The sequence below is a fragment of the Lepidochelys olivacea genome, assembly GCF_965140295.1.
Source record: "Lepidochelys olivacea isolate rLepOli2 genome assembly, chromosome: 1".
In the NCBI taxonomy this organism is placed as follows: Eukaryota; Metazoa; Chordata; order Testudines; family Cheloniidae; genus Lepidochelys; species Lepidochelys olivacea.
This window is the reverse complement of record NC_140411.1, coordinates 63,538,703-63,559,913: the sequence shown is the minus strand read 5'-3', so window position 1 is coordinate 63,559,913 and position 21,211 is coordinate 63,538,703. Positions and strand designations below refer to the sequence as shown.

The window sequence follows — 21,211 nt, the reverse complement described above, 5'->3', positions numbered from 1 at the left end:
GCTCTTTATTAGCAAGGGGGAAAACAACACTCAATTTTTAAAGCAATCAAAAACCTGATTGAAAACACAAGCCTCACCTGCATCTTAGCCTTACAAACCAAGGTTCAAATAGTAGGAAGTATAGTTTTCCGAGGCATGGGTCCTCCATTGAGAGCACCCAGCCTCTAGCCATGAATCTGTAAACTCTAGAACAGGACAGCAAGAGGGACCCAATAGATCTTCACTCTCATGGCAGGGCATGGAGAAAGAAGTGAATTGATTTAAATCTCATTATTCTCAGTTCTTGTGCTAGGCTACTCTGAACAATTCCTCTTTTCCATGATGTTCCCTCCATTTATAGAAGGCAATCGGGTCTCCCTTTGTTGTTTGGACAAGCTAATTCCTTTAATTGCAGCTCCATAATTATTTCTGACAGGTTTCAGAGTAGCAGCCGTGTTAGTCTGTATTCGCAAAAAGAAAAGGAGGACTAGTGGCACCTTAGAGACTAACACATTTATTTGAGCATAAGCTTTTGTGAGCTACAGCTCACTTCATCGGATGCACTCCCCATTGTATTTTCCACTGAATGCATCCGATGAAGTGAGCTGTAGCTCACAAAAGCTTATGCTCAAATAAATGTGTTACTCTCTAAGGTGCCACAAGTCTTCCTTTTTGCATAATTATTTCTATTTTTCTTCTCTGCATTCCTTCCTGTTGGTCAACATCTTTGTCATTACAGAGGTACCCAAAACTACAAAAGCTAGTTGCATGAGTGCTACATACAGAACTATTACCTTCCTAGTCTGTGCGGACACCCTGAGGCTTAACTTTACACACCTGTGTAGTCCCCCTAGGAATCAATGGGACTATGTAGTATGCAAGACAATATACCTACTATTGGCACTATAATCAGCACACAGTCGGTACTATAAATAATTTTTCCAGGTTGAGCATTTTTGTGTTACTTCCTGAACCCTTTTCTAGCCTCTCTGGAGCCCTGTGTATTATTTCCCCCCCCCCTCCCTGGTATTGCCAACACTTTGCCTTTTAGTGTCATCTGCAAATTTAACATCAGCTCCAGCTCCTGATGTTAATTAAATCCATGTGCATAATCAATCTCCAACGGAGGCACACCACTGGACATCAGCCACTACTCAATATATTGCAGTTCATCATTACCCTTTGCTTACAGCCTGCCAGCCAGTTTTCAATCCATTCAACAGGGCTCATATCCAAGACAACTTTAATTAATTTTTTAAATAAGATTTTTTGAAGCAGTATATCAAATGTTTTAGTCAAATCAAAAATGTGTTACATTTTATATTCACTTTATATATATATAAAAAAACAACAATGACGGTTGTCAGGCAGGATTTGTTCTTTATAAACTTACGCTAATTTATTGCTTAGAGTTCTATTATCTCAGGGAAAGTATGGAACTCAAGTTTATTTGTTTGTTCTCTATGGTACCTGAAATTATGTAGTCCCAGAAAGGCTGGATGTCTGCCAGTCACAGAAATAGTGCAGATTTGGAATTCTTACAGTATTTAATCAAGGTAGCCAAGCAATTGTAGAACTTCAGTTTGAGGAAATCTGAGGATTTGGACACTAAAAATACAGTCTCTCTAAAAAGAGTCACTCTCAGAGAAGAGGCATTAAAAGAATTTGCGATCTAATAAGCCTATTTAATTGTACCATTAAAAATGCCATTGGGAATCTTTCTTCAAGCCTCTGCTGGCCCTCTTAAGCCCACATGAGCCAGTATAGAGCTAAAGTTCTTAATGCCAGATATTGAATATAGTGGACATTTCTCACCGGTCATCCATATGTATTTGCTTCAATTTGGAAAGTACCAGCACTAACTGTTGATGTAGCCTCCTCAAATGCTGAAGTTTCTACATGTCAGAAGCCTGTTATTTCTTTTCACTGTAGATACATATCAGATGTGAAGTCCCCAATGAAGTGAATCTGCCTTTTAATCTGTGTTAATTACTGTGCATTTCCCACAATTCTGATTCCTCTGACGGAAGCTCTGAGGCTCCCTCTTAGTCATTCCACTCACTTTATGGAGTTGAGAACACACACCAACAGCTCTTTAGTTTCATTCACATTAGTGATCAATGGCTCCAGGTCTAGTTGGCAGCTGGTATCAAGCAGAATACCCCAGGGGTCGGTCCTCAGGCGGTTTTGTTCAATATCTTCATTAATGATCTGGAGGATGGTGTGGATTGCACCCTCAGCAAGTTTGCAAATGACACTAAACTGGGAGGAGAGGTAGATACGCTGGAGGGTAGGGATAGGATACAGAGGGACCTAGACAAATTAGAGGGTTGGGCCAAAAGAAATCTGATGAGGTTCAACAAGGACAAGTGCAGAGGCCTGCACTTAGGACGGAAGAATCCCATGCACCACTACAGACTAGGGACTGAATGGCTAGGCAGCAGTTCTGCAGAAAAGGACCTAGGGGTGACAGTGGACAAGAAGCTGGAGATGAGTCAACAGTGTGCCATTTTTGCCAAGAAGACCAATGGCATTTTGGGATGTATAAGTAGGGGCTTTGCCAGCAGATCGAGAGATGTGACTGTTCCCCTCTATTTGACATTGGTGAGGCCTCATCTGGAGTACTGTGTCCAGTTTTGGGCCCCACACTACAAGAAGAATGTGGAAAAAATTGGAAAATGTCCAGCGGAGGGCAACAAAAATGATTAGGGGACTGGAACACATGACTTATGAGGAGAGGCTGAGGGAACTGGGATTGTTTAGTCTGCAGAAGAGAAGAATGAGGGGGGATTTGATAGCTGCTTTCAACCACCTGAAAGGGGGTTCCAAAGAAGATGGATCTAGACTGTTCAGTGGTAGCAGATGACAGAACGAGGAGTAATGGTCTCAAGTTGCAGTGGGGGAGGTTTAGGTTGGATATTAGGAAAAACTTTTTCACTAGGAGGGTGGTGAAACACTGGAATGTGTTACCTAGGGAGGTGGTAGAATCTTCTTCCTTAGACGTTTTTAAGGTCAGGCTTGACAAAGCCCTGGCTGGGATGATTTAATTGGGGATTGGTCCTGCTTTGAGCAAGGGGTTGGACTAGATGACCTCCTGAGGTCTCTTCCAACCGTGATATTCTAGGATTCCTTTTTCTCCTGCCGTAAGCTCTGAAGTTCTTGCTCTTTTCCAAGGGTGTAACTTGAGCCATTTCAAGAAAATGCACATGAAGGCAACATTAGTATTAACAGATGTGAGCTAATAAGGGGGCAGAATGCAAAGTTCACCAGAACTTGAAGGAAAAAAAAACAAAAACAATTTGCCTCCTAACCACTGGGAAGTTTTCCATGGCAGAGATATGCATCTCAGGAGGATTAAGTCATCTATTTCTGTAGAACTGTCACCATATACCCTTTGAACCAAGTTCTTATCCGTGGTCATTAGGTATCTCCATGCACAAGGAAGCACATAGCCCTGACTAAAACGTGCCTTGATTAAAAGGACCCCCGAGTCCATGTCCTTCTGGATGATAAAGAAGGTGGAGGCTTCCCCAGTCAGAATTAACACCTTGCTAGCCTTGTCTACACTACCAAAGTTGCCCACTGGCAATAGGAGCTGCTGAAACAGGGAGGAACATGGTTTGACAGGAATTATCAACAAGGACAAGCCACATTCAGAATCATTTCAGATAGGCTAGTGAAAGCCTGTTGCTGATTGTTTATCCAGAGGGGAGGAGGACTCTCCCACACAGATGTTAGGAGAGAGGCAGAGTGGAGGAGAACTCTCTCTGTTCAGCAGCTAGGATGCAGACAGTGAACCCTTCCCCCACAACACACCAAGCCAGGACAAGAGAGCGACAGTTCCTTTTCCTTTCCAGCAGCTGGGAAATGCACTTTCAAAGTTAAACACCCACTAGCTAGTGGTTGATATGGAAGCGGGTGCCTTAGGACAGGAAGCCCAGCACCTTCCTCCCCAGAAGATGGGGGAGGGGTGGGCTTTTCACTTCTGCAACATTCCACCGCCACTCTTCCATCGAAAGCAGAGGAGGGCAAACTACAGCCCGCAGGCCACATCTGGTCCATGGGACCCTCCTGCCCAGCCCCTGAGCTCCCGGCCCAGGAGGCTAGTCCCCAGACTCTTCCCCCCCGCAGCCTCAGCGCGCTGCCGGCGCAACGCTCTGGGCAGCCGGGTAGCACAGTTGCAGAGCTGCAGCCTGACCCGGTGCTCTGGGCAGTGCAGTAAGGGGGCAGGGAGCAGGAGGGGTTGGATAGAGGGCAGAGGAGTTGGGGGTGGTGGTCAGAGGGCAGGGATGTGGATAGGGGCAGGGCAGTCAGGAAGGAGGAGGTGGGGTTAGATGGGGCGGCAGGGGACAGGGGGTGGTGGATGGGGTAGGAGTCCCGGGGGTGCTGTCGTCAGATAGGAGGCAGGGGCCAGGCCACGCCTGGCTGTTTGGGGAGACACAGCCTCCCCTTAACTGGCCCTCCATACAATTTGGAAACACATGTGGCCCTCAGGCCAAAAAGTTTGCCCGCCCCTGATCTAAAGCATTCATTCAGTCTTGAGCTAACAAGTTTAGACCTTCAGTTCCTAAATATCTTGTAAGTTTTTCAAACCCTGCAGTTCACTTTTGCCTTCCATATACCTCCTTAGCCCTGTATTCTACCCCTTTCAAGATTGCTTGAAAGAAAGATTTCACTCCAGTTGCATGTACTGTTTTTCAGTTATACTGTTCTTATTTAAAAACAAAGCACAACTACAAAGGCTGGTTTGTGAATGAGGTTTCAACTTCATCAATACAGTCTGTCTATGCATGAGGGTAGGCAAAAAGCCACCTTAACTCTTTGCCTACCTTCGTACATAGACAGCAAAATTGCAGCAACGTGGATCCCAAATTTTATAGAAATGTAGAACTGGAAGGAACCTCAAGCAATGATCAAGTCCAGCCCCCTGTGCTGAGGTAGGACCAAGTAAACCTACACCATGTCTGACAGGTTTTTGTCAAACTAGTTCTTAAGAACTTCCAAGGATGGGGATTCCCTTGGAAACTTATTCCAGAGCTTAACTACCCTTATTGTTAGAATGTTTCCTGTAATTCCTTTGGAAAGTACCAAAGTACTTACCAAAGTACCAAAGAAATTCCAAACCTTCAGAGGCCTTCAGAGGACAACAAGAACAATTGATCATCATCCTTTTTATATCTAACGTATCTGAAGACTTATCAGGTCCCCTCCTGCCCAGTCTTCTCTTCAAGACTAAACACGCCCAGTTTCTTTAACATTTCCTCATAGGTCACTTTTCCTAAACCTTTTGATCATCTTTCACAAAAATGTGGCTGCTCTGAATGATTTTTGGTAGCCAAAATGAATCATTTACAAAATACTTTATGTTCCTTCCTTGAGCAAAAGTTGATATGATCTGCAGTTTAGAAATTACAACCCACACTCACAGTTTGATTCATTGACCTATTGGCCATCCGCCCCGAAACTTGAAAAAAGTGATCTCCCACTTTAGTTTCATTGTAAACACCAGTGATTAGGGCACCACATAATGTACTTTAGGAAGAGGATGCAAGTAGTTTCATGCCCTCTTCTGAAAGTCCAGTCTGGGGTGCAACCAGCTGAGTAGAGCCAGAAGAGTTTAGAAAAACAGCAAGTCAGACATACTGGTTAACCATTTCCCCCATCCCCTTATTGTTAGAATTCACCTTAAAAAAAGGAAGCCATTTTTAAATTCCGGCCTAATGCTGCACTTACTTTTATATTTGTGTCTATTTTTGTGGTTATAATTTTCATGTTACAGTTTCCAGTGCTCTCAGCCAAGTCACTCACTGTGTTTTCTTCAAGTTGTTCTTCCATTGCCTAAATAACTATTCAAAATATGTAAGTGATAATGTTTTACAGGGTTTTCTGCACCAGTCAGATGAAATTTCATGAAGGCGAAAGCTATGTATTTATGTTTTAGGAACTTCTTCATAGTCAAGTTCATTAAAATCCCACCAAGAGTAGCTATTATCGCTAACATTTTAACCATTATTTGGTTTTTGTTTTTTTTTTTTATAATCCACCGAGTCAGCTCACTTCTATTTCCTTACCCAGTTTCTGTGGTTTCAGGTTAATTGGTCCCGGCCGGTGCTGTTCCTTCCACCTCTCCAAGTTCTCCAGTTCTTTGTTGGCAACTAAATCAAAAAGAAAACAATCAGCATACAGAAATAAGAGCCACTACTGTAAGGAACTTATACTACTGTTAAATTACATCACATTAAAAACTATGTGCACTCAGGGGCAGGTCGACTCTATTCTCCACAAACATAGTTCAAGCTACACTAATGGCTGGTCCATATGAAAGATTAATGAGCCTATGGCGCCAGCTACTAGCTAGGGGACTGCTTTCATCTCTGAAAGCCTTGAGTTCAAATCCTATTATTGTTGTCTTAAGCAGGGCTGGCTACTATAGATATATAGACTATAGTCATGGTAGTTCCTGGCTGGTAGCTCTCCCCGATAATACCAGCAAGTTACCTATTTAAAATTATATAAATAAATGCATAGAACTCCCAAGACACGTGCCAACTGTTACTGCTCACTCATGCTGCTTTTTGTTCTTTCCCTTCCCTGCATTCATCTCTTCTCTATGGATATTATAGGCTGTGGGACCATCAAGAAAGTTAATCTCTTCGCTGCAGCCATTTTTGGTCTATGGAAACTAGCTGCACTGCCCTCCTATTAGTTCCCCAGCCCAGCAGACCTTCCTGTGACGTGCAGAGTTATGGCACCCCTACCGAGCAGGGCAGGGCAGGAGCAGGCTAGAGAAGATGGGGTGGGGATTGTGGCAGTTCTGCATCTTGGCAATTCTCCTCTGCATGGGGACTATGGCAACAGGGGACACAATCTAGGGTGGTACTTGGGCTGTTCTAACCTGCTCCAGGGGCCAGTCTGACTCTTGCCAGCTTTAGTAAAGGGAAAATAAAACCTCCACTCTCAGACTGCCTACACAGTAGGGTGAAATGTGTTCTGCTGAACATATGTTCAGACCTACCTTCTTCTCTAGTGACAACAAGGCCTTAGTCACCCATGCCACTCTCCACTAGCACTGGGAAGAATTCCCCCGCTTGTCATTTTCCTTGTCTGTAAACCATCTTGGCCCCAATCCAGCAAGGCGCTTGCAGAGCTTTAAGCATGTGCATTGCACTCAAAAGTTTTCTGCTGGACTGGGGCCCTAGCGTTTTGTTGTCACAACACAAACACAACTACCACCATGACAGCAGCATTGTGTCTGCCTGGGCTGATTCTCGCTCCTCTGAATTGTTTCCCTCCTGGACCTAAGGATGGTAATGGAACAGATGCCAGGATTCACTTTCTTTCTAGAGGAGAACACCACAGGCCCACACCAGCTTACTCCAGGAGTGAGGTAAAGTGAGCCCTGGATCAACCACAGAGTCTTAAATTTAAGAAATTAAAATTAACCACTCTCCAAAGGGTTTCAAACCACACAGTGCTGACCCACTGCTCCTACCCGGCCCTGGTAGTTGTCTGACATTATGAAAGATATTGGTGAAGAGTTACAGTGCAGAGTTACTCCCAAATATAAGAACAAAAATTATGAAAAATCTTCCAGTTCCTGCCAAATAAAACTCCTTAATTTACTCCTAATCTTTTCTGTCCAGAATGCGTATTCATTATTTACTAGCAGTGGCTAAACAAAAATATTTAAGCCAGCCAATATGAACTTTTACAATGAAAGAATACTTTAGATTGCCATCTAAAAGAATGTTTACTGTATACCCTGTAAACATTTTGAGGCTTGTGTGCATTTATAAAATTATGTAAATCACTTGCATCTCTGAGCTTGTTACCAAGGAATTTATGTACACAGTTCTTTTGATTCCTGGATTTTGTGGTGTTCTCTTTTTTTTAAAATGTATATGATTTTATTTTATATGCCAAATTTTCAGTAAAATGGGCTACTGCAATTTTTTTAAGGGCTTGGTGCATTTCACTGCATCCTTCAACATGGAGGGAAACTTTAGATATTAGACCTGATTTGGGGAGGCAGCAAATGTCTACAAGAACCTATTGAAGCTCAAGGGGTTTAGTATCTGTTAGTAAATATTAAACCTTTTAGTTCTTTCTGTATATTTGAGTCATTTATATATTAACTATTCCTTAGAATCTATATTCAACAAAGAGAATGTCTGAATCTAAGGCCAAGAACACTGGTCCTTCACCGATAAGGAACGCTAATCGGGAATTGTGTGTGTTAGGCTGTATTTAGTAATTTGTAGTGCCTTCATGTCTATAAAACTCCAGATATTCTTGGAAACCCCCTCTTTAATATACACATATTTATAAACTTATGCACATATAGCTTACATAAGCACATATAAGCTTGGGAAACTAGTGAGGGATGATTGTTACTGTAGATCTTCCCTGTTGATTCCCCAACAGAAAACAACGATTGTGGGGTCAGAAGGACTCACTGAAAGACATTATCTTGAAGAATTATTGCTCCTTTCAGCTGTAAATAATCATGCCTTCACACATAAGTCAGGTAAACTGAGAATGCATAGCAGTGATATCAGAACATCTGTTTATTTTGGCAAAGAGGGTTTCTTTGCCTAAAACCCTATATGACAACACTGGTAAGGGAACATAGTTGGGGAATGAGAACTGCACCTCTCTCCAGATACAGTAAAGGAGAGACACAGAGCCACTTCTTGGTCTGACAACACAGGCGTGGTAATGTATCTATTTCTTTCTGCATAATGTTGTACTAATCTCTCATTAAATAATTCCAATTGAGCCGGTTGTTCTCCAATTGTTGCATGTCTGAGTTAGAGTTGAGATTGTTGATGTAGATATTCTGTGCTGTTCAAATATCAAGCCATTGGAGGTAAGATGCCTTGCATTGTGTAGTTGTACTTAGAGAATTTGTTAAGCACATTCTATAAATGGACATTTTCTCCCTGAAAAACAGTACACGTGACCAGTTTAACCATATAAACATGCAATAGGTATACTATGCCAATATTGGCATTAGAGAAAGATTAACTTGACCATGGATAGCTAAACAATACTCAAAATTTGATCTTCAAACCTAAACTCGACACCTGGGGGTGGGGGGAAGGGAAAAGAGGAGGAGGGTTATGAACTTTAGGAGGGGCATCAAGTTAATTCTGAATGTGTCTTGTAGAACTTTGTTTGAACGGCTATGACACCACCTTTCTAATGGGAACATTTTTTACAGATATCCCATCTTTCTATGGTTGAACTATTAGTTTCCTAATTTGGCTTTTCTACCCATGCAAAATATTTTAGAACAGATACAAGAAGAGTCTGCATGGTGATGGAGTTCACCTTTACTAGGTGATCACAATCGGTGCTTAATTTTTGCTGGGTCTTGCCAGGGCTGAGCCCCGGCACCTCTAGGTTTGCCATATCAGTTATGAAAGTAAAAGAACTGTTTGGTCCTAGCACCTCATTACAAATTAAGCACGGATCACAATGATCCATTCTGGCCGTGGAGTCTATGTTGTGGTAGCTTTATTATCACAGCTGCACACATAAAACCAATGTAAAGGCGGAGATAAAACTGCAAGGGTCATAAAGCACAAACACAAAAGCTGCATTTTGTAAAAACAAAAACACAAAAATTCATCTTGAGAGTGTTAGAGAATGCACTTACTTTTCTGTATCTTGTTCCTTCTGGTTTCATTTGGAGGTATCAAGACATATGCGCTTGTACTGGAACGGAAAGAACGTTGTTAATTACTGTCATATGAGCCGATGAATTCATTACTATCCTCTATTTCAGTGTTTCCCCAAACTTGGGACGCCACTTGTTCAGGGAAAGCCCCTGGCGGGCCAGGCTGGTTTGTTTACCTGCTGCGTCCGCAGGCTCGCCGCTGCAGGCCAATGGGGGCTGCACTGGCCATGGTTCACCGCGGCAGGCCAGTGGGGGCTGCAGGAAGCAGTGCAGGCCGAGGGATGTACCAGCCACCACTTCCCGCAGCCCCCATTGGCCTGGAGTGGCAAACCGTGGCCAGTGGGAGCCACAATCAGCCGAACCTGTGGACGCGACAGGTAAACAAACTGGCCGAGCCTGCCAGGGGCTTTCCCTGAACAAGCGGCGTCCCAAGCGTGGGAGACACTGCTCTACTTCAATATGGACCTTTAGAATTTCTGTAAGAATAGCTACAAGGTTTAGAACAAAACTGGATGTATGATTTCTGCAGTAGGTATATACACAGGGATGTTTTCAATCACAAGCCATGCTGTATGTCATGTGTGTCAAGAATAAGATTTTCAGAAATATGCAGCATTGGACCAACTCTGCTTACGAAAGTCCCACCCTTACTGCTGATATAACGTCTCCTTCATTTCAAGATGTAGGAGACTATGTCCATAGATTTGCTACAAAATGCTATACAGTACATTCTGTCCATGAACATCAGTCAAACGTTTGTCTAATGGGGAAGGCGGGGGAAGTAGCAATTCTGGGTTCTATTCCTCTTCCCAGGCTCCATCCTACAAGGTGCCTAGTGCTCTCAAGCACCTATTGATGTCCATCTTTGGCCCGTGCCTCAGTTTCTTCATCTATAAAATGGGGATAGTACATCACTGTGGTGTCATGAAGCTTAATGCTTATGAAGGACTTTAAATTTTCTGGGCATATTTATTACTTTGCAGTAGTGCCTGAACCCCCCCCCCCCCCCGCAATCCAGAATGGGTCCCAGTTGTGCTAGGGGATTAAAGAGACATTAAAGGAATGGGGTGAGGACAGAGGAGCACTGAGGGCAAGAAGGGCAAGAAGAACAAGGCTGGCAGTAGGAGAACTATGAAGGAGAGAGGCAAGAGGTGCTTAAGGAAAGCAACTGAAAAGGGGACAGGGGAAAAAAAAAAATCACACAGAGCTTCGACTGCAAAAAGCAGCCTGCTGCTATATCACTGAGATCCAGGGCTGGGAAGGAAAGTATTTATATCTGTTTAATTACTGATTTCTCTTTGAACGCTTATTCTAGGAAGTGGATTCATTTAAAAAAATTAAACTATGGAGCTGCTTCCATTAATGGAGCCAGCTAATACAATCCTTTCTTATCTTATTATTGTGATAGCCACTGAACATTTTCCATGCAGCCAAATATCCTTAACAACTGGAGTGCTGCAAACTCAGTGGAAGCAGTATGTACTGCACCATCACAAATCTGTCTAACATGATGTGTTATAAGGTTGTGCAGACAAAAGTTCACACCACAAGGGTTCAAAAAAAGAACTAAAGTTCATGGAAGATAGGTTCATCAATGGTTATTAGCCAGGATGGGCAGGGACAGTGTCCCTAGCCTCTGTTTGCCAGAAGCTGGGAATGGGCAACAGAGGATGGATCATTTGATGATCTCCTGTTCTGTTCATTCCCTCTGGGGCACCTGGCATTGGCCATTGTCAGAAGACAGGATACTGGGCTAGATGGACCTTTGATCTGACCCAGTATGGCCGTTATGTTCAAGTATTGCACTTAAGTTAATGATCAATTTAAGGCAAGTTAACAAAGCTTATCCTTGTTTATTTAACACAACAACTTGTTATTCTTGATCATATTACTGTATGCTTCTCCCTTATTTGGCTGGATTAAAAAATGTTTAGACTTCCTACCCCCAACTAAGCTTGAATGTCATCTGCTCTTTGACTTTTTTTTTTACTAGCCAGATTTCAGACTACTTCTTCTCTTGAGATGTTATTCATGAGTTTGTCAACTTCTTCAGCAGTCTTCTTGTTTCCTGTATTGTCTCTCCAAACTTTGCCAAAGAAAATTATGTATAGTTTTGTTTTTCAGAAAGAAAGGGACTATGGTGATGAGCCCTATAAAAGGTTACGGATACAGATAGAGATAGGAATTAGCCTTTAAATGTACTCTCATATGGTAAGGCTCTGAAATTTCACAGTATTATGGTTCATCTCCTTTAGATCCCCAGTTTTTTTTTTAAACCTATATTAAAAAGTATCTATGGAAAGAATGGTCAACAAATCCAAAACATACATAATCTCCATAAAGATGATCATTTCCTTAGTCTGACATTCCTACTGGCTCAAATATATGTATCAGCAACAAATGCATCAGGGCAAGGTAAAAGAAGTAAACAGCACCATAAAAGCCTGTGCAGTTAAAAAGGAGACTGTTAAAAGCTGAATGGGTTTTCATATCATTGAAGTTTATTTGGAAACCAGATGAAAGCTTCAAAATAAGGAGAAGAGAGGCAGACGCAGAGCAGGAAAGGGACAAAACCAGCTTTGGTTTCCTTCAAGTCTATCATATAGTGCTTTGATTATTTTAAACTATCAAAATAGGGGGGAGGTAAACACCCTTTTGGTCTCCCTTTACTGAAGTCCCTATGCATGTACCTACTCTACGTATGCAGGCTACATTAGGAGCGTAGGGTTGGAAGGTCATTGATGAGGAAATTCCAGGTGTGCACCATTGCGAGTTGGAAAATGCCTTGTTTAACATTAGAGAAGACCCAGCTGAACAGCCAAAGTGTGGCTTTGGACACCCAAGGCTTACTGGAAATCAGTCAGTGTGGAAACTCAGGACCAAAGACTAAGTCCCCAGTCCTGCAGTTACCACAGGTGTTCTTTAATGAGGTTCTGTACAGGCCCTGCAATCAACTCACAGACTGTAAATTGCAGGATCGGGGCTTAAATCCATACTCTAATTTGTTTTTCCTTTTCCTTGAGACCTTTGCATTAACTGTTACTTTTGCCTCTCTATGAAAGGAATTCTTTCACTCTGTTTGAGCCAGTTTGCAATACCACGTGTCAGACATATCCTCTCACAGACACTCTGATCCTGCAAAGCCTTCAGAACCCTAGTTACAAGAGAGCAATTTAACATTCTAGTCAGTTTTCTGTTTAAGCAGAATCTGAGCTACTGCAGTAACTGCATTTGGAAATGAATTATCCTAATTGCCTTGCTGGAAATTAATGAAATGTCCTAATTTTGAAGATTTCAAATTATCAATAGTGCACACAATGTGAAGTACAAAGAGTATGAAAAAAATGGCATGGAACAAAAAGGAAATATGTTTTCTACTACTCAGGCTCCAAAATAAACAATTAAAAAAAAGTATTTTGTGCTTAATGAAAAATCTATTGTTTTATTTTTTTTTTAAACTTTTCCTTGTAATGTCTCTTTAGAGTTATAGAGGATGTGTTTCTCCTCCACCTCCCCCGATAGAGATCCCATTAATAAGCTCTGAAAATCCTTGATGGATTTTCTGAGATTTTTCCCCACAGAAACAGAGAAAATACATTTTGGCTTACTACTACTTTTGAGCAAACATTGACTTCTTTGATATTGGTCTGAGTATGGTGCCTGAAACCAAAACGCATTTTCTTTTTAAATAAAGAAACAACTTATGAGTTTGTGAAGACAAATTCCACATATTCTGGGGGAGGGGGAGTGGAGTATTTGACTGTGTGGGTGGGAGTGGGGACACTTTCAAATAGAGAAGAAATGAAGTAAAGAAGGAAAACACTAGCAATGTTCGGTTTGATTTGCACCAAGTGTACATACTCTTATGTATGTATTTTATTCATGCAATAGTCCTGATGAAGTTGTACTTTAAATGCTTGCAGGACCTGGACCTTCATAAACTTCACACTGCTTCCTTGTGCATAGTTTTTGATTAAATTACACAACATAAGACTGTTTTGGTTGCACATGTCCTATTTTGCCAGATGACGCCCATTGATAATTTTGCATGTTATTTTTGCCATTTGGCTGGGAAATTCTTACATTACCAGGCAAGAGGCAATGCGAGCAGCAGCATGAGCACTCTGTCGCTACCTTTATGGAGCCATGCTAATGAAATTGGAACTGTTACTTTTGCATCTCTTTAAAATGTTATCAGTTATTTCAAGAGCAAGTATGTCCAGTTCTACAGTATATGCACCAATACAAAATGGCTGCAAGCTAATTATTCCACTCTCTATGGCACTAGATGATCTCATCTGATGTTCAGTTTGCAGTAAGAGATAGAAACATGAGCATCCAAGGGAGAGCATCACAAATGATTAAAGGCCTGGAAAAAGAAGAGGAGATGTGGGCAGGTTCAGTCTACAGAACCTGATTTAATTGGGGACTGGTCCTGATTTAGTTGGGGACTGGTCCTGATTTGAGCAATAACCTCCTGAGGTCCCTTCCAACCCTGATATTCTATGATTCTATCACGGAGACATTATAACCATCAACAGCTATGGAAAAGGAATACTATAAAGAGGACAAGAACGATTTATTCTCATTAGTCAGCGGAAAGAAGCAGAAAAATGGGCTTAAGCTGCAGCAGAGAAAGTTTACATGAAATACTGCATGAAGGAAAACGAAGGCTAGTTGACTTAAAGGATCACACTGTCAAGGAGAGTTGTATCATCAACTTCAAGGATACTCACAGATGGACTTAGCATTCAATTGTCAGGCACTGTTTAAGAATATCCCACTTCCTAAGGCACATATACATGGCTGCATTGGTGGACACCAGCCACACATGAAGCTGTCACCAACCTGCCAAATCAGACATTTTTCCAAAGTGGGTCCATGCTAGCAGTAAACAACTGCCCGGTAGCTGTTTCCCATTAAATGGAGCTAGTTGCAATGGATAACTGAAAATTACAGTGCTAGGTCCAAATCCTTACAACAGATATGTGTACACAGACACACTGATGTTAACAAGGCTCTGTGTGGGTGCAAGTGTCCAGCAGCATAGATCCATTTACAGGTTTGGGTCTCATCAATTTCTCCCGTCATCATTGGACAAATCCTGCAGTCTTAATTTATTTCAATGGGAGTTTTCACTAAGAGGGTTGTTTGCTGAGGCACAGATTTCCCAGCCCCAAAATAAAAAAAAAAGACAGACAGTCACTCACTGTCTCTTCTCCAGGAACCCCTTTATGGGAACATCTAGAGCAGGGGTGGCCAGACTGCGGCTCGTGAGCCACATGCTGCTCTTTTACAGTTAAACTCCCCCCCCGTCCCATTTTCCACCTACCACACTATGTGGGAGCTTGGGTCTTCTACCTTAGCCCCACTGGGGACACCTGCCAGGGCTCAGAACTTCAGCCCCACTGAAGGTGCCTGCTGGAGCTCAGCTGCACTCTTAATGAAGCTCCGAGCCTCAGCAGGAGCCTCGCATGGGGCTGAAGCCCTTAGCCCCACCACCATGCCATAGGGCAGAAGCACTGAGCCCTGGCAGGTGTGCCCAGCTCTTGAACTTCTGAAGATTGTCGTATGTGACTCGGAGGATCAGTAAGTTTGGCCACCCCTGTTCTAGAGTTTCCAAACAGAACAAAACAGCAGTAGCAAAATAAAGGTGGCAACTACAAATAATCTCCACAGTCATACAAACCAGTGGGCAGGGCTCCAACTCACACCCAGCTGTCTCATTAGTCATTAGCTCTTTATATTTCCCCTGCTCCCTCTAGTACGACAGGGTTAATTAGCTCCTGCATGAACTTTTTAGGATTTGGGGTAGGCAGTGCCCTTGTACCAAGTCACTAGGGTGTCTTGCCTGAGTGAGGCCTAAGAAAGAACTACAGGATTCAGCCCTGAGTGGAGAAGCCTTTTACATAGGAAAAGAGATCAGGTGGTGAGGAAACAGAGGAGAGGAGAAAAAAAGCATGAGGGGCAGCAACAAGAGTTGTGGTCTTAACATTGGCACGGAATACACTTTTCAGCTGTATAACTCTCTGACTCACAGCTATGTTCACACTATACAAACAGAGAAGTGAGGTCATCTAAAATACACTTACTGGAAGGTTGCAACTTAACACACAAGAACCAAAGGGGGAGGAATGAACAACGAAGCAAGCTGGATCCTAAGGCAGAGATGCACAACTCCCCAACCTTGCTTTTGGCTGACTCTTTGCACCTTGACTGTAGAAAGACCGAGATTGCATGCTTGCTTACGGAAACCTCTAGCCTGCAAGCAGGGCCAGGAAAAACCCTGAGAATCTAAAGTGATAACTTCTAATTTTAAGACATTTTTCAATACACCACAGTCACTAAAGTTTAGAGGGGAGCTGCCAAATTTGGAGATTATGGTCCAAGCCATAAACCTGGGATCCAGAATTGAACTTTTGGGCGTGTCGAGGGGCGCTTAGATCCCAAGGTTTGGTTCAGGACCATCTTTGGACAAACCATGCTTGGTGGTCCACTGGACCAGTGGTTCTCAAACTAGAGCCGCTGCTTGTTCAGGGAAAGCCCCTGGTGGGCTGGGCTGGTTTGTTTACCTGCTGCGTCCACAGGTTTAGCCAATCGCAGCTCCCACTAGCCGCAGTTCGCCGCTCCAGGCCAATGGGAGCTGTGGGAAGCAGCGTGGGCCAAGGGATGTGCTGGCTGCTGTTCCTGCAGCCCCCATTGGCCTGCAGTGGGGGACCGCGGCCAGTGGGAGCCACAATCGGCCGAACCTGTGGATGCAGCAGGTAAACAAACCAGCCTGACCCACACCCACACAAACTCACTCTCCTGCTGGAGAGAGTGGTCACTTTGGATGGGCTATTACCAGCAGGACAGTGAGTTTGTGTGTGGGGGGGGGGGGGGGGCAGAGGGTGAGAAAACCTGGATTTGTGCTGGAAATGGCCCAACTTGATTATCATATACATTGTAAGGAGAGTGATCACTTTAGATAAGCTATTACCAGCAGGAGAGTGGGGTGGGAGGAGGTATTGTTTCATGGTCTCTGTGTATATAATGTCTTCTGCAGTTTCCACAGTATGCATCCGATGAAGTGAGCTGTAACTCACAAAAGCTTATGCTCAAATAAATTGGTTAGTCTCTAAGGTGCCACAAGTACTCCTTTTCTTCTTGTGAATAGAGTAGAGAATTAGGCCCTAAACAACCTGTGTAATTCAGAGGATTCTGGAACTCACTGAATACCATCTTGCAATTACAGAGGACAGTTGTCTACAGGAATGTTTTGAAGAGCCTCTTGCCTCCAGTTTAATGGACTCATTTTCAGGCCTTTAAAATCTGATTGCACAAAGACTGCAGTTTTATTTTCCATTTGTCTAAGTAGATTTCTATTGGTAACAGATTGTATGGATTTTTTTTTAATTGAGCATAAAGACTGAAAAAAACTAGATTTTTTTAAACTGTAAATGCAAAGTATAAGTGTTCTGTAAACAAGTGTTCCACTGTGTCCTTTCTCTTTTCATCCTGCATGGCAAGGGATGTTTGTTTTCATTTGTACAATGTCATCTCCTTGGATTTTATGATAGCAGGTTTGTTTTTTAGGAAGGTGGATTTTATTGGAAACTATTTTTACACAAGGTCCGATATAAAAAAAAAAAAGAGTCAAGGCTGGTTGCTGAACAAGAGGGGCCATTGCAACCTTTTTCTTTCTTAGTCGCTTGACTACACTTTCATTTTCTACCTTTTGCAGATTTATTTTTTCAGGATAAGCTTTTTTTTCAGGTTTGTTCTGAACACATGCAATTTGGAAATCAACTTTTACAAGTAAATGTAACCTCACAGCATGTTACAGACTTGAAGTCAAGCAACCCAATAAGCACAAACTGACTGTAGCAAGTAGTAGGTGTTTTCAAGCTCTTGTCACCCTGTTGATTAATTGTTTCCCTATTTTGGCTTTCAAAGATATTCTATAGGGTTTTGTCCAGGCATTTGAGTTTCATTTCCAAATTGAATTTGAACAGATGCTATTGCTGGCTAAGTTCCTGACAGATGATTCCCTCTCATTGTCAGGCATCCTGATGGAACAGAAACAGTTTGAAAGAGTTTCAGATTTTACTTTGGTCTGATTGTTCTTCAAATTCCTTAATAGTACAGAGCTAGAAAGACAGTCAGAAGATTTCCCAACGTTCCAGGTGTAAGGAGTGTTCCTGTCATGCAAAGAAAAGGAGGTGGCCAGAATGCCTCTGCATTCTAGCTATTCCCAGCTGCCAGAAAAATCCCCTGAGCTCATAGTTATCTGTGTGTTAATTAGAGCAGCCTTGGGGCTATTCTAATTTATGCTAGAGGCTGAATTGATCCCTGGATAGCCCCAGAATAGAGAGAGAATAAAAAAGGTGGCACAAACTGTCTTTGTCTTGCCTGTTTCTAATTTTGGAAGAGGCAGGAAGTTAATCAGATTCATGACTGCATGATTATCTTCCCAAACAGAAGAAAACTTATGTGAAGTTATCCAGAACTAAATAGCCCATACATACGAAGAGTAGATCATTTTACAACTTGTTAGATGTTCAAGCATTCAACACTAGAGAATTAAATTAATATAAAAAGTGAAACTTCCAACTAGTGTTTATGATCTTTTGTCCCACAGTTGTCCCATGTTAGCTCCACCCTTTTCCCTCCTTGAGTTTCAGTAAAAGAAAGAAAGGAAACTGAAACAGTTTCTAGTGAGCAGGACTAATTTAAACGAGCTGCACTTTGAAAGAAAAGAAAAACAGCAAGATCAACAGAATAGTTAACATTATCATTAACAGTGTTCAGTGTAGAAATAACTTGGAAACAAAAAATAATTAAATTTGGGTGAAAAAAAAGTAAGTAATTAATAGTTTTGCCCAGCTAAGCATACATATAGGAGGTGCATATGCATACACAGAGCATACAGCCTGCAGAATATCTAGTTACAATAACTAAAAGTTAAAATTAGAGATGGCTGGAACCCAGTTAGTTTTAAACTACAGCTCAGGGTTAAGGCTTTGGCTTTACATTTGTCAGGGTTAAGCATTTACAAACTAGTCTTCAATTCCTGCCATCATGGGTTGCATCCAAACTGCATAAGGAAATCAGTTCTAGCTCAGAACCAAAGTTGATTTTTTGGATCTGGCAGTTTTTAATCCATCTCCTGTGATTAAATTTAGGTGAAAAAGATTATCAGAATTGGCTTTGACATTCCGGTTCAAGACCTTCTCTAATTAAGAGTCCATACACGTATTCACAATGTACGTAATACCATCTGCTTAGAAACAGATGGTAATAGAGATACACACCAAATTCTGTAAGCCCACTGCACCTAATGCACGCACACAAAGCCTATGTTTTTTACATGAACATATTAAGTACATGTGCATGGTCACACAGCAATATTATCTCTGAATCATATCTCCAGAGTCTTCATAAGAGCTCAGCTCTCATTTAGGCACAAATAAGTGGTCAGATTCTCAGAAAAAAGTTAAGGGCCAAGCATTTTGAAAGTCTGACCCTAAACTCTTTAAAAAAAATTTTCCTCTGTACTCACATCCTTTATATAAATACACACACTGAGTCTGGTGAAACACTGGCACTTAATACTCACAATATTATTTTGTAAATACATATAAACTTGGCTAGACTGGTTGCTACTTACTGCTGCTCCTGTTGCAAGGTTGGTTTTTGGCACCCCAATTTTTCTGCAGAAGTCAGGTCCCCCCTAGGATTTCCAGCTCCCTCTGTCAGCCCAGAGTTCTCCCACTCCTGATAACCCCTAGAATAGGAGGTGGTGGAGGTAGCAGCCACCCTGTGCCTGCTGTCTTTTTCCAATCTTGTTGCCCCATACATAGTCTCGAAGGGTGTCCTGTCTTGTCAAAGAAGGCTGTAAATCCCGCCTAGCCAGGGACTTTTGACAAGGAACCAGGAAATGAAAGAAAAAACTGCTGAGTTACAGTCAGTTGGTTTCAATTTCTTATAAGACCACCCCAAATCAGCTCCTCCCTGCTCTGACAGGTGCAGGAGCACTTCCCCTTCTCATTCACCCAATCACCTCTACTCCATCTGGAGTTCAAGCTGATCACTTGAGTGACAAGGGCACAAAAGGTAACTGGGAACTGGCGTTTTTTTTTTGAAACAGATAGAAAGCTTTTCTGCTCTCATTCTAATGGCCCAGCTGGGTGACAGTTTGTGCAGCCTCAGCTCTCTTTGAATTAACATATCTGAAATATCTAAAGTAGGGGTTGGGTAAAATCTAGATCCCTTTCACTTGTTGACCCCAATGCCGCAAATTACACTACCTAACTGGAGAACACGTCTAACTTTTCCTACTGCATCAAAAAAACCTGGCCCCTGACAAATTGTGGCTCAACAGTGTTGCAGTACCCGAGATCCAATACCTGGGTCCTGATAGATCCAGCAGATGTTTGGCTCCAACCCTCCTAATTTTACTGCCTGAAGAAAGAACAAATGTAGACACTCTTCTTAAACAAAATAGAAAACAAAACCAATAAAATCTGGATCCTATGCACCTTGCACAACAGCACTTCAAATATTCAGGTCTGGCATCAGAAATGTGCTGGATCCAGAACATTTTGGGAACCTGCTTCACAAATTTCACTGCTTTAGTAGAGAACAAGTTTAGCTGCTCCTATTCTAACAAAAAAATCTGGATTCCAATACATCCCAGTGCAACAGAGCTGGAAAAACCTAGATCCAACACACAAATTCTGCCAGATTCCTGCAAGTTGGAACCAGTCTCCCAAATGCCACTGGCTAAATAAAGAACAAGATAGCTGCTCAGATTGCACCAAAGAAACCTGGATGCTAATTCATTCAATAAAACAGTGTCAAAAAAATCCAGTGCTAACATGTGGATTCTCCTATATTCAGCCAGGTTTTGGTCCTAACAGCCCACATTTTATTGCCTAAACAGAGAACATATTTAGCTGCTACTGCACCTTAAAAATCCAGACCCCAGTGTAATAGTACCACAGAAACTCAGATCCAGCATCTGAATCCTGCTGGATCTTACCAGTTTTGGGTCACAAAACACAGAAATTGTATAACCAAAATAAAAGGAGGAATTGTGGCACCTTAGAGACTAACCAATTTATTAGAGCATAAGCTTTCGTGAGCTCACGAAAGCTTATGCTCTAATAAATTGGTTAGTCTCTAAGGTGCCACAAGTCCTCCTTTTCTTTTTGCGAATACAGACTAACACGGCTGCTACTCTGAAACCTGTCATAACCAAAATAGAGAGCCAGTGTTGCTTCTACTATACTGGGGGAAAAAATTGGGAAAAAAATGTGAACACCATCATATCTGGTACAAAAACCAAACAAACAAAACAAAACAGCCACAAGTCTAATTTGACACCTTTATTCGGATAGATCCCGCAACTATTTTGCTGCAGGCCCATCATTTCTACTATCTATACTTATATACATATTCAGCTTTCTCCTAGCACCCCAGACTAATCGAGATTCCTAACTGGGACACATAGCCATGTAGTAGTAACATGTTGTGGGGAGAGGAGGTTTGTTTGTTTCTGCAGTGTAA

General features: G+C 42.2%; 1 protein-coding gene across 1 annotated transcript in view; it reads right to left on the bottom strand.

Annotated features, from left to right (window-relative positions):
* Positions 1-19,576, bottom strand: part of EPSTI1 (epithelial stromal interaction 1) — an 80,073-nt gene extending 60,497 nt beyond the window's left edge. The window contains exons 1-3 of the mRNA XM_084625872.1: positions 19,311-19,576; positions 9,641-9,699; positions 6,051-6,134 (exon numbers count right to left, since the gene is read on the bottom strand). Coding sequence (XP_084481998.1) covers positions 6,051-6,134; positions 9,641-9,699; positions 19,311-19,501 — 334 coding nt within the window. The 5' untranslated portion in view covers positions 19,502-19,576. The remainder of the gene's footprint in view (positions 1-6,050; positions 6,135-9,640; positions 9,700-19,310) is intronic.
* Between the last annotated feature and the right edge of the window lie 1,635 nt (positions 19,577-21,211).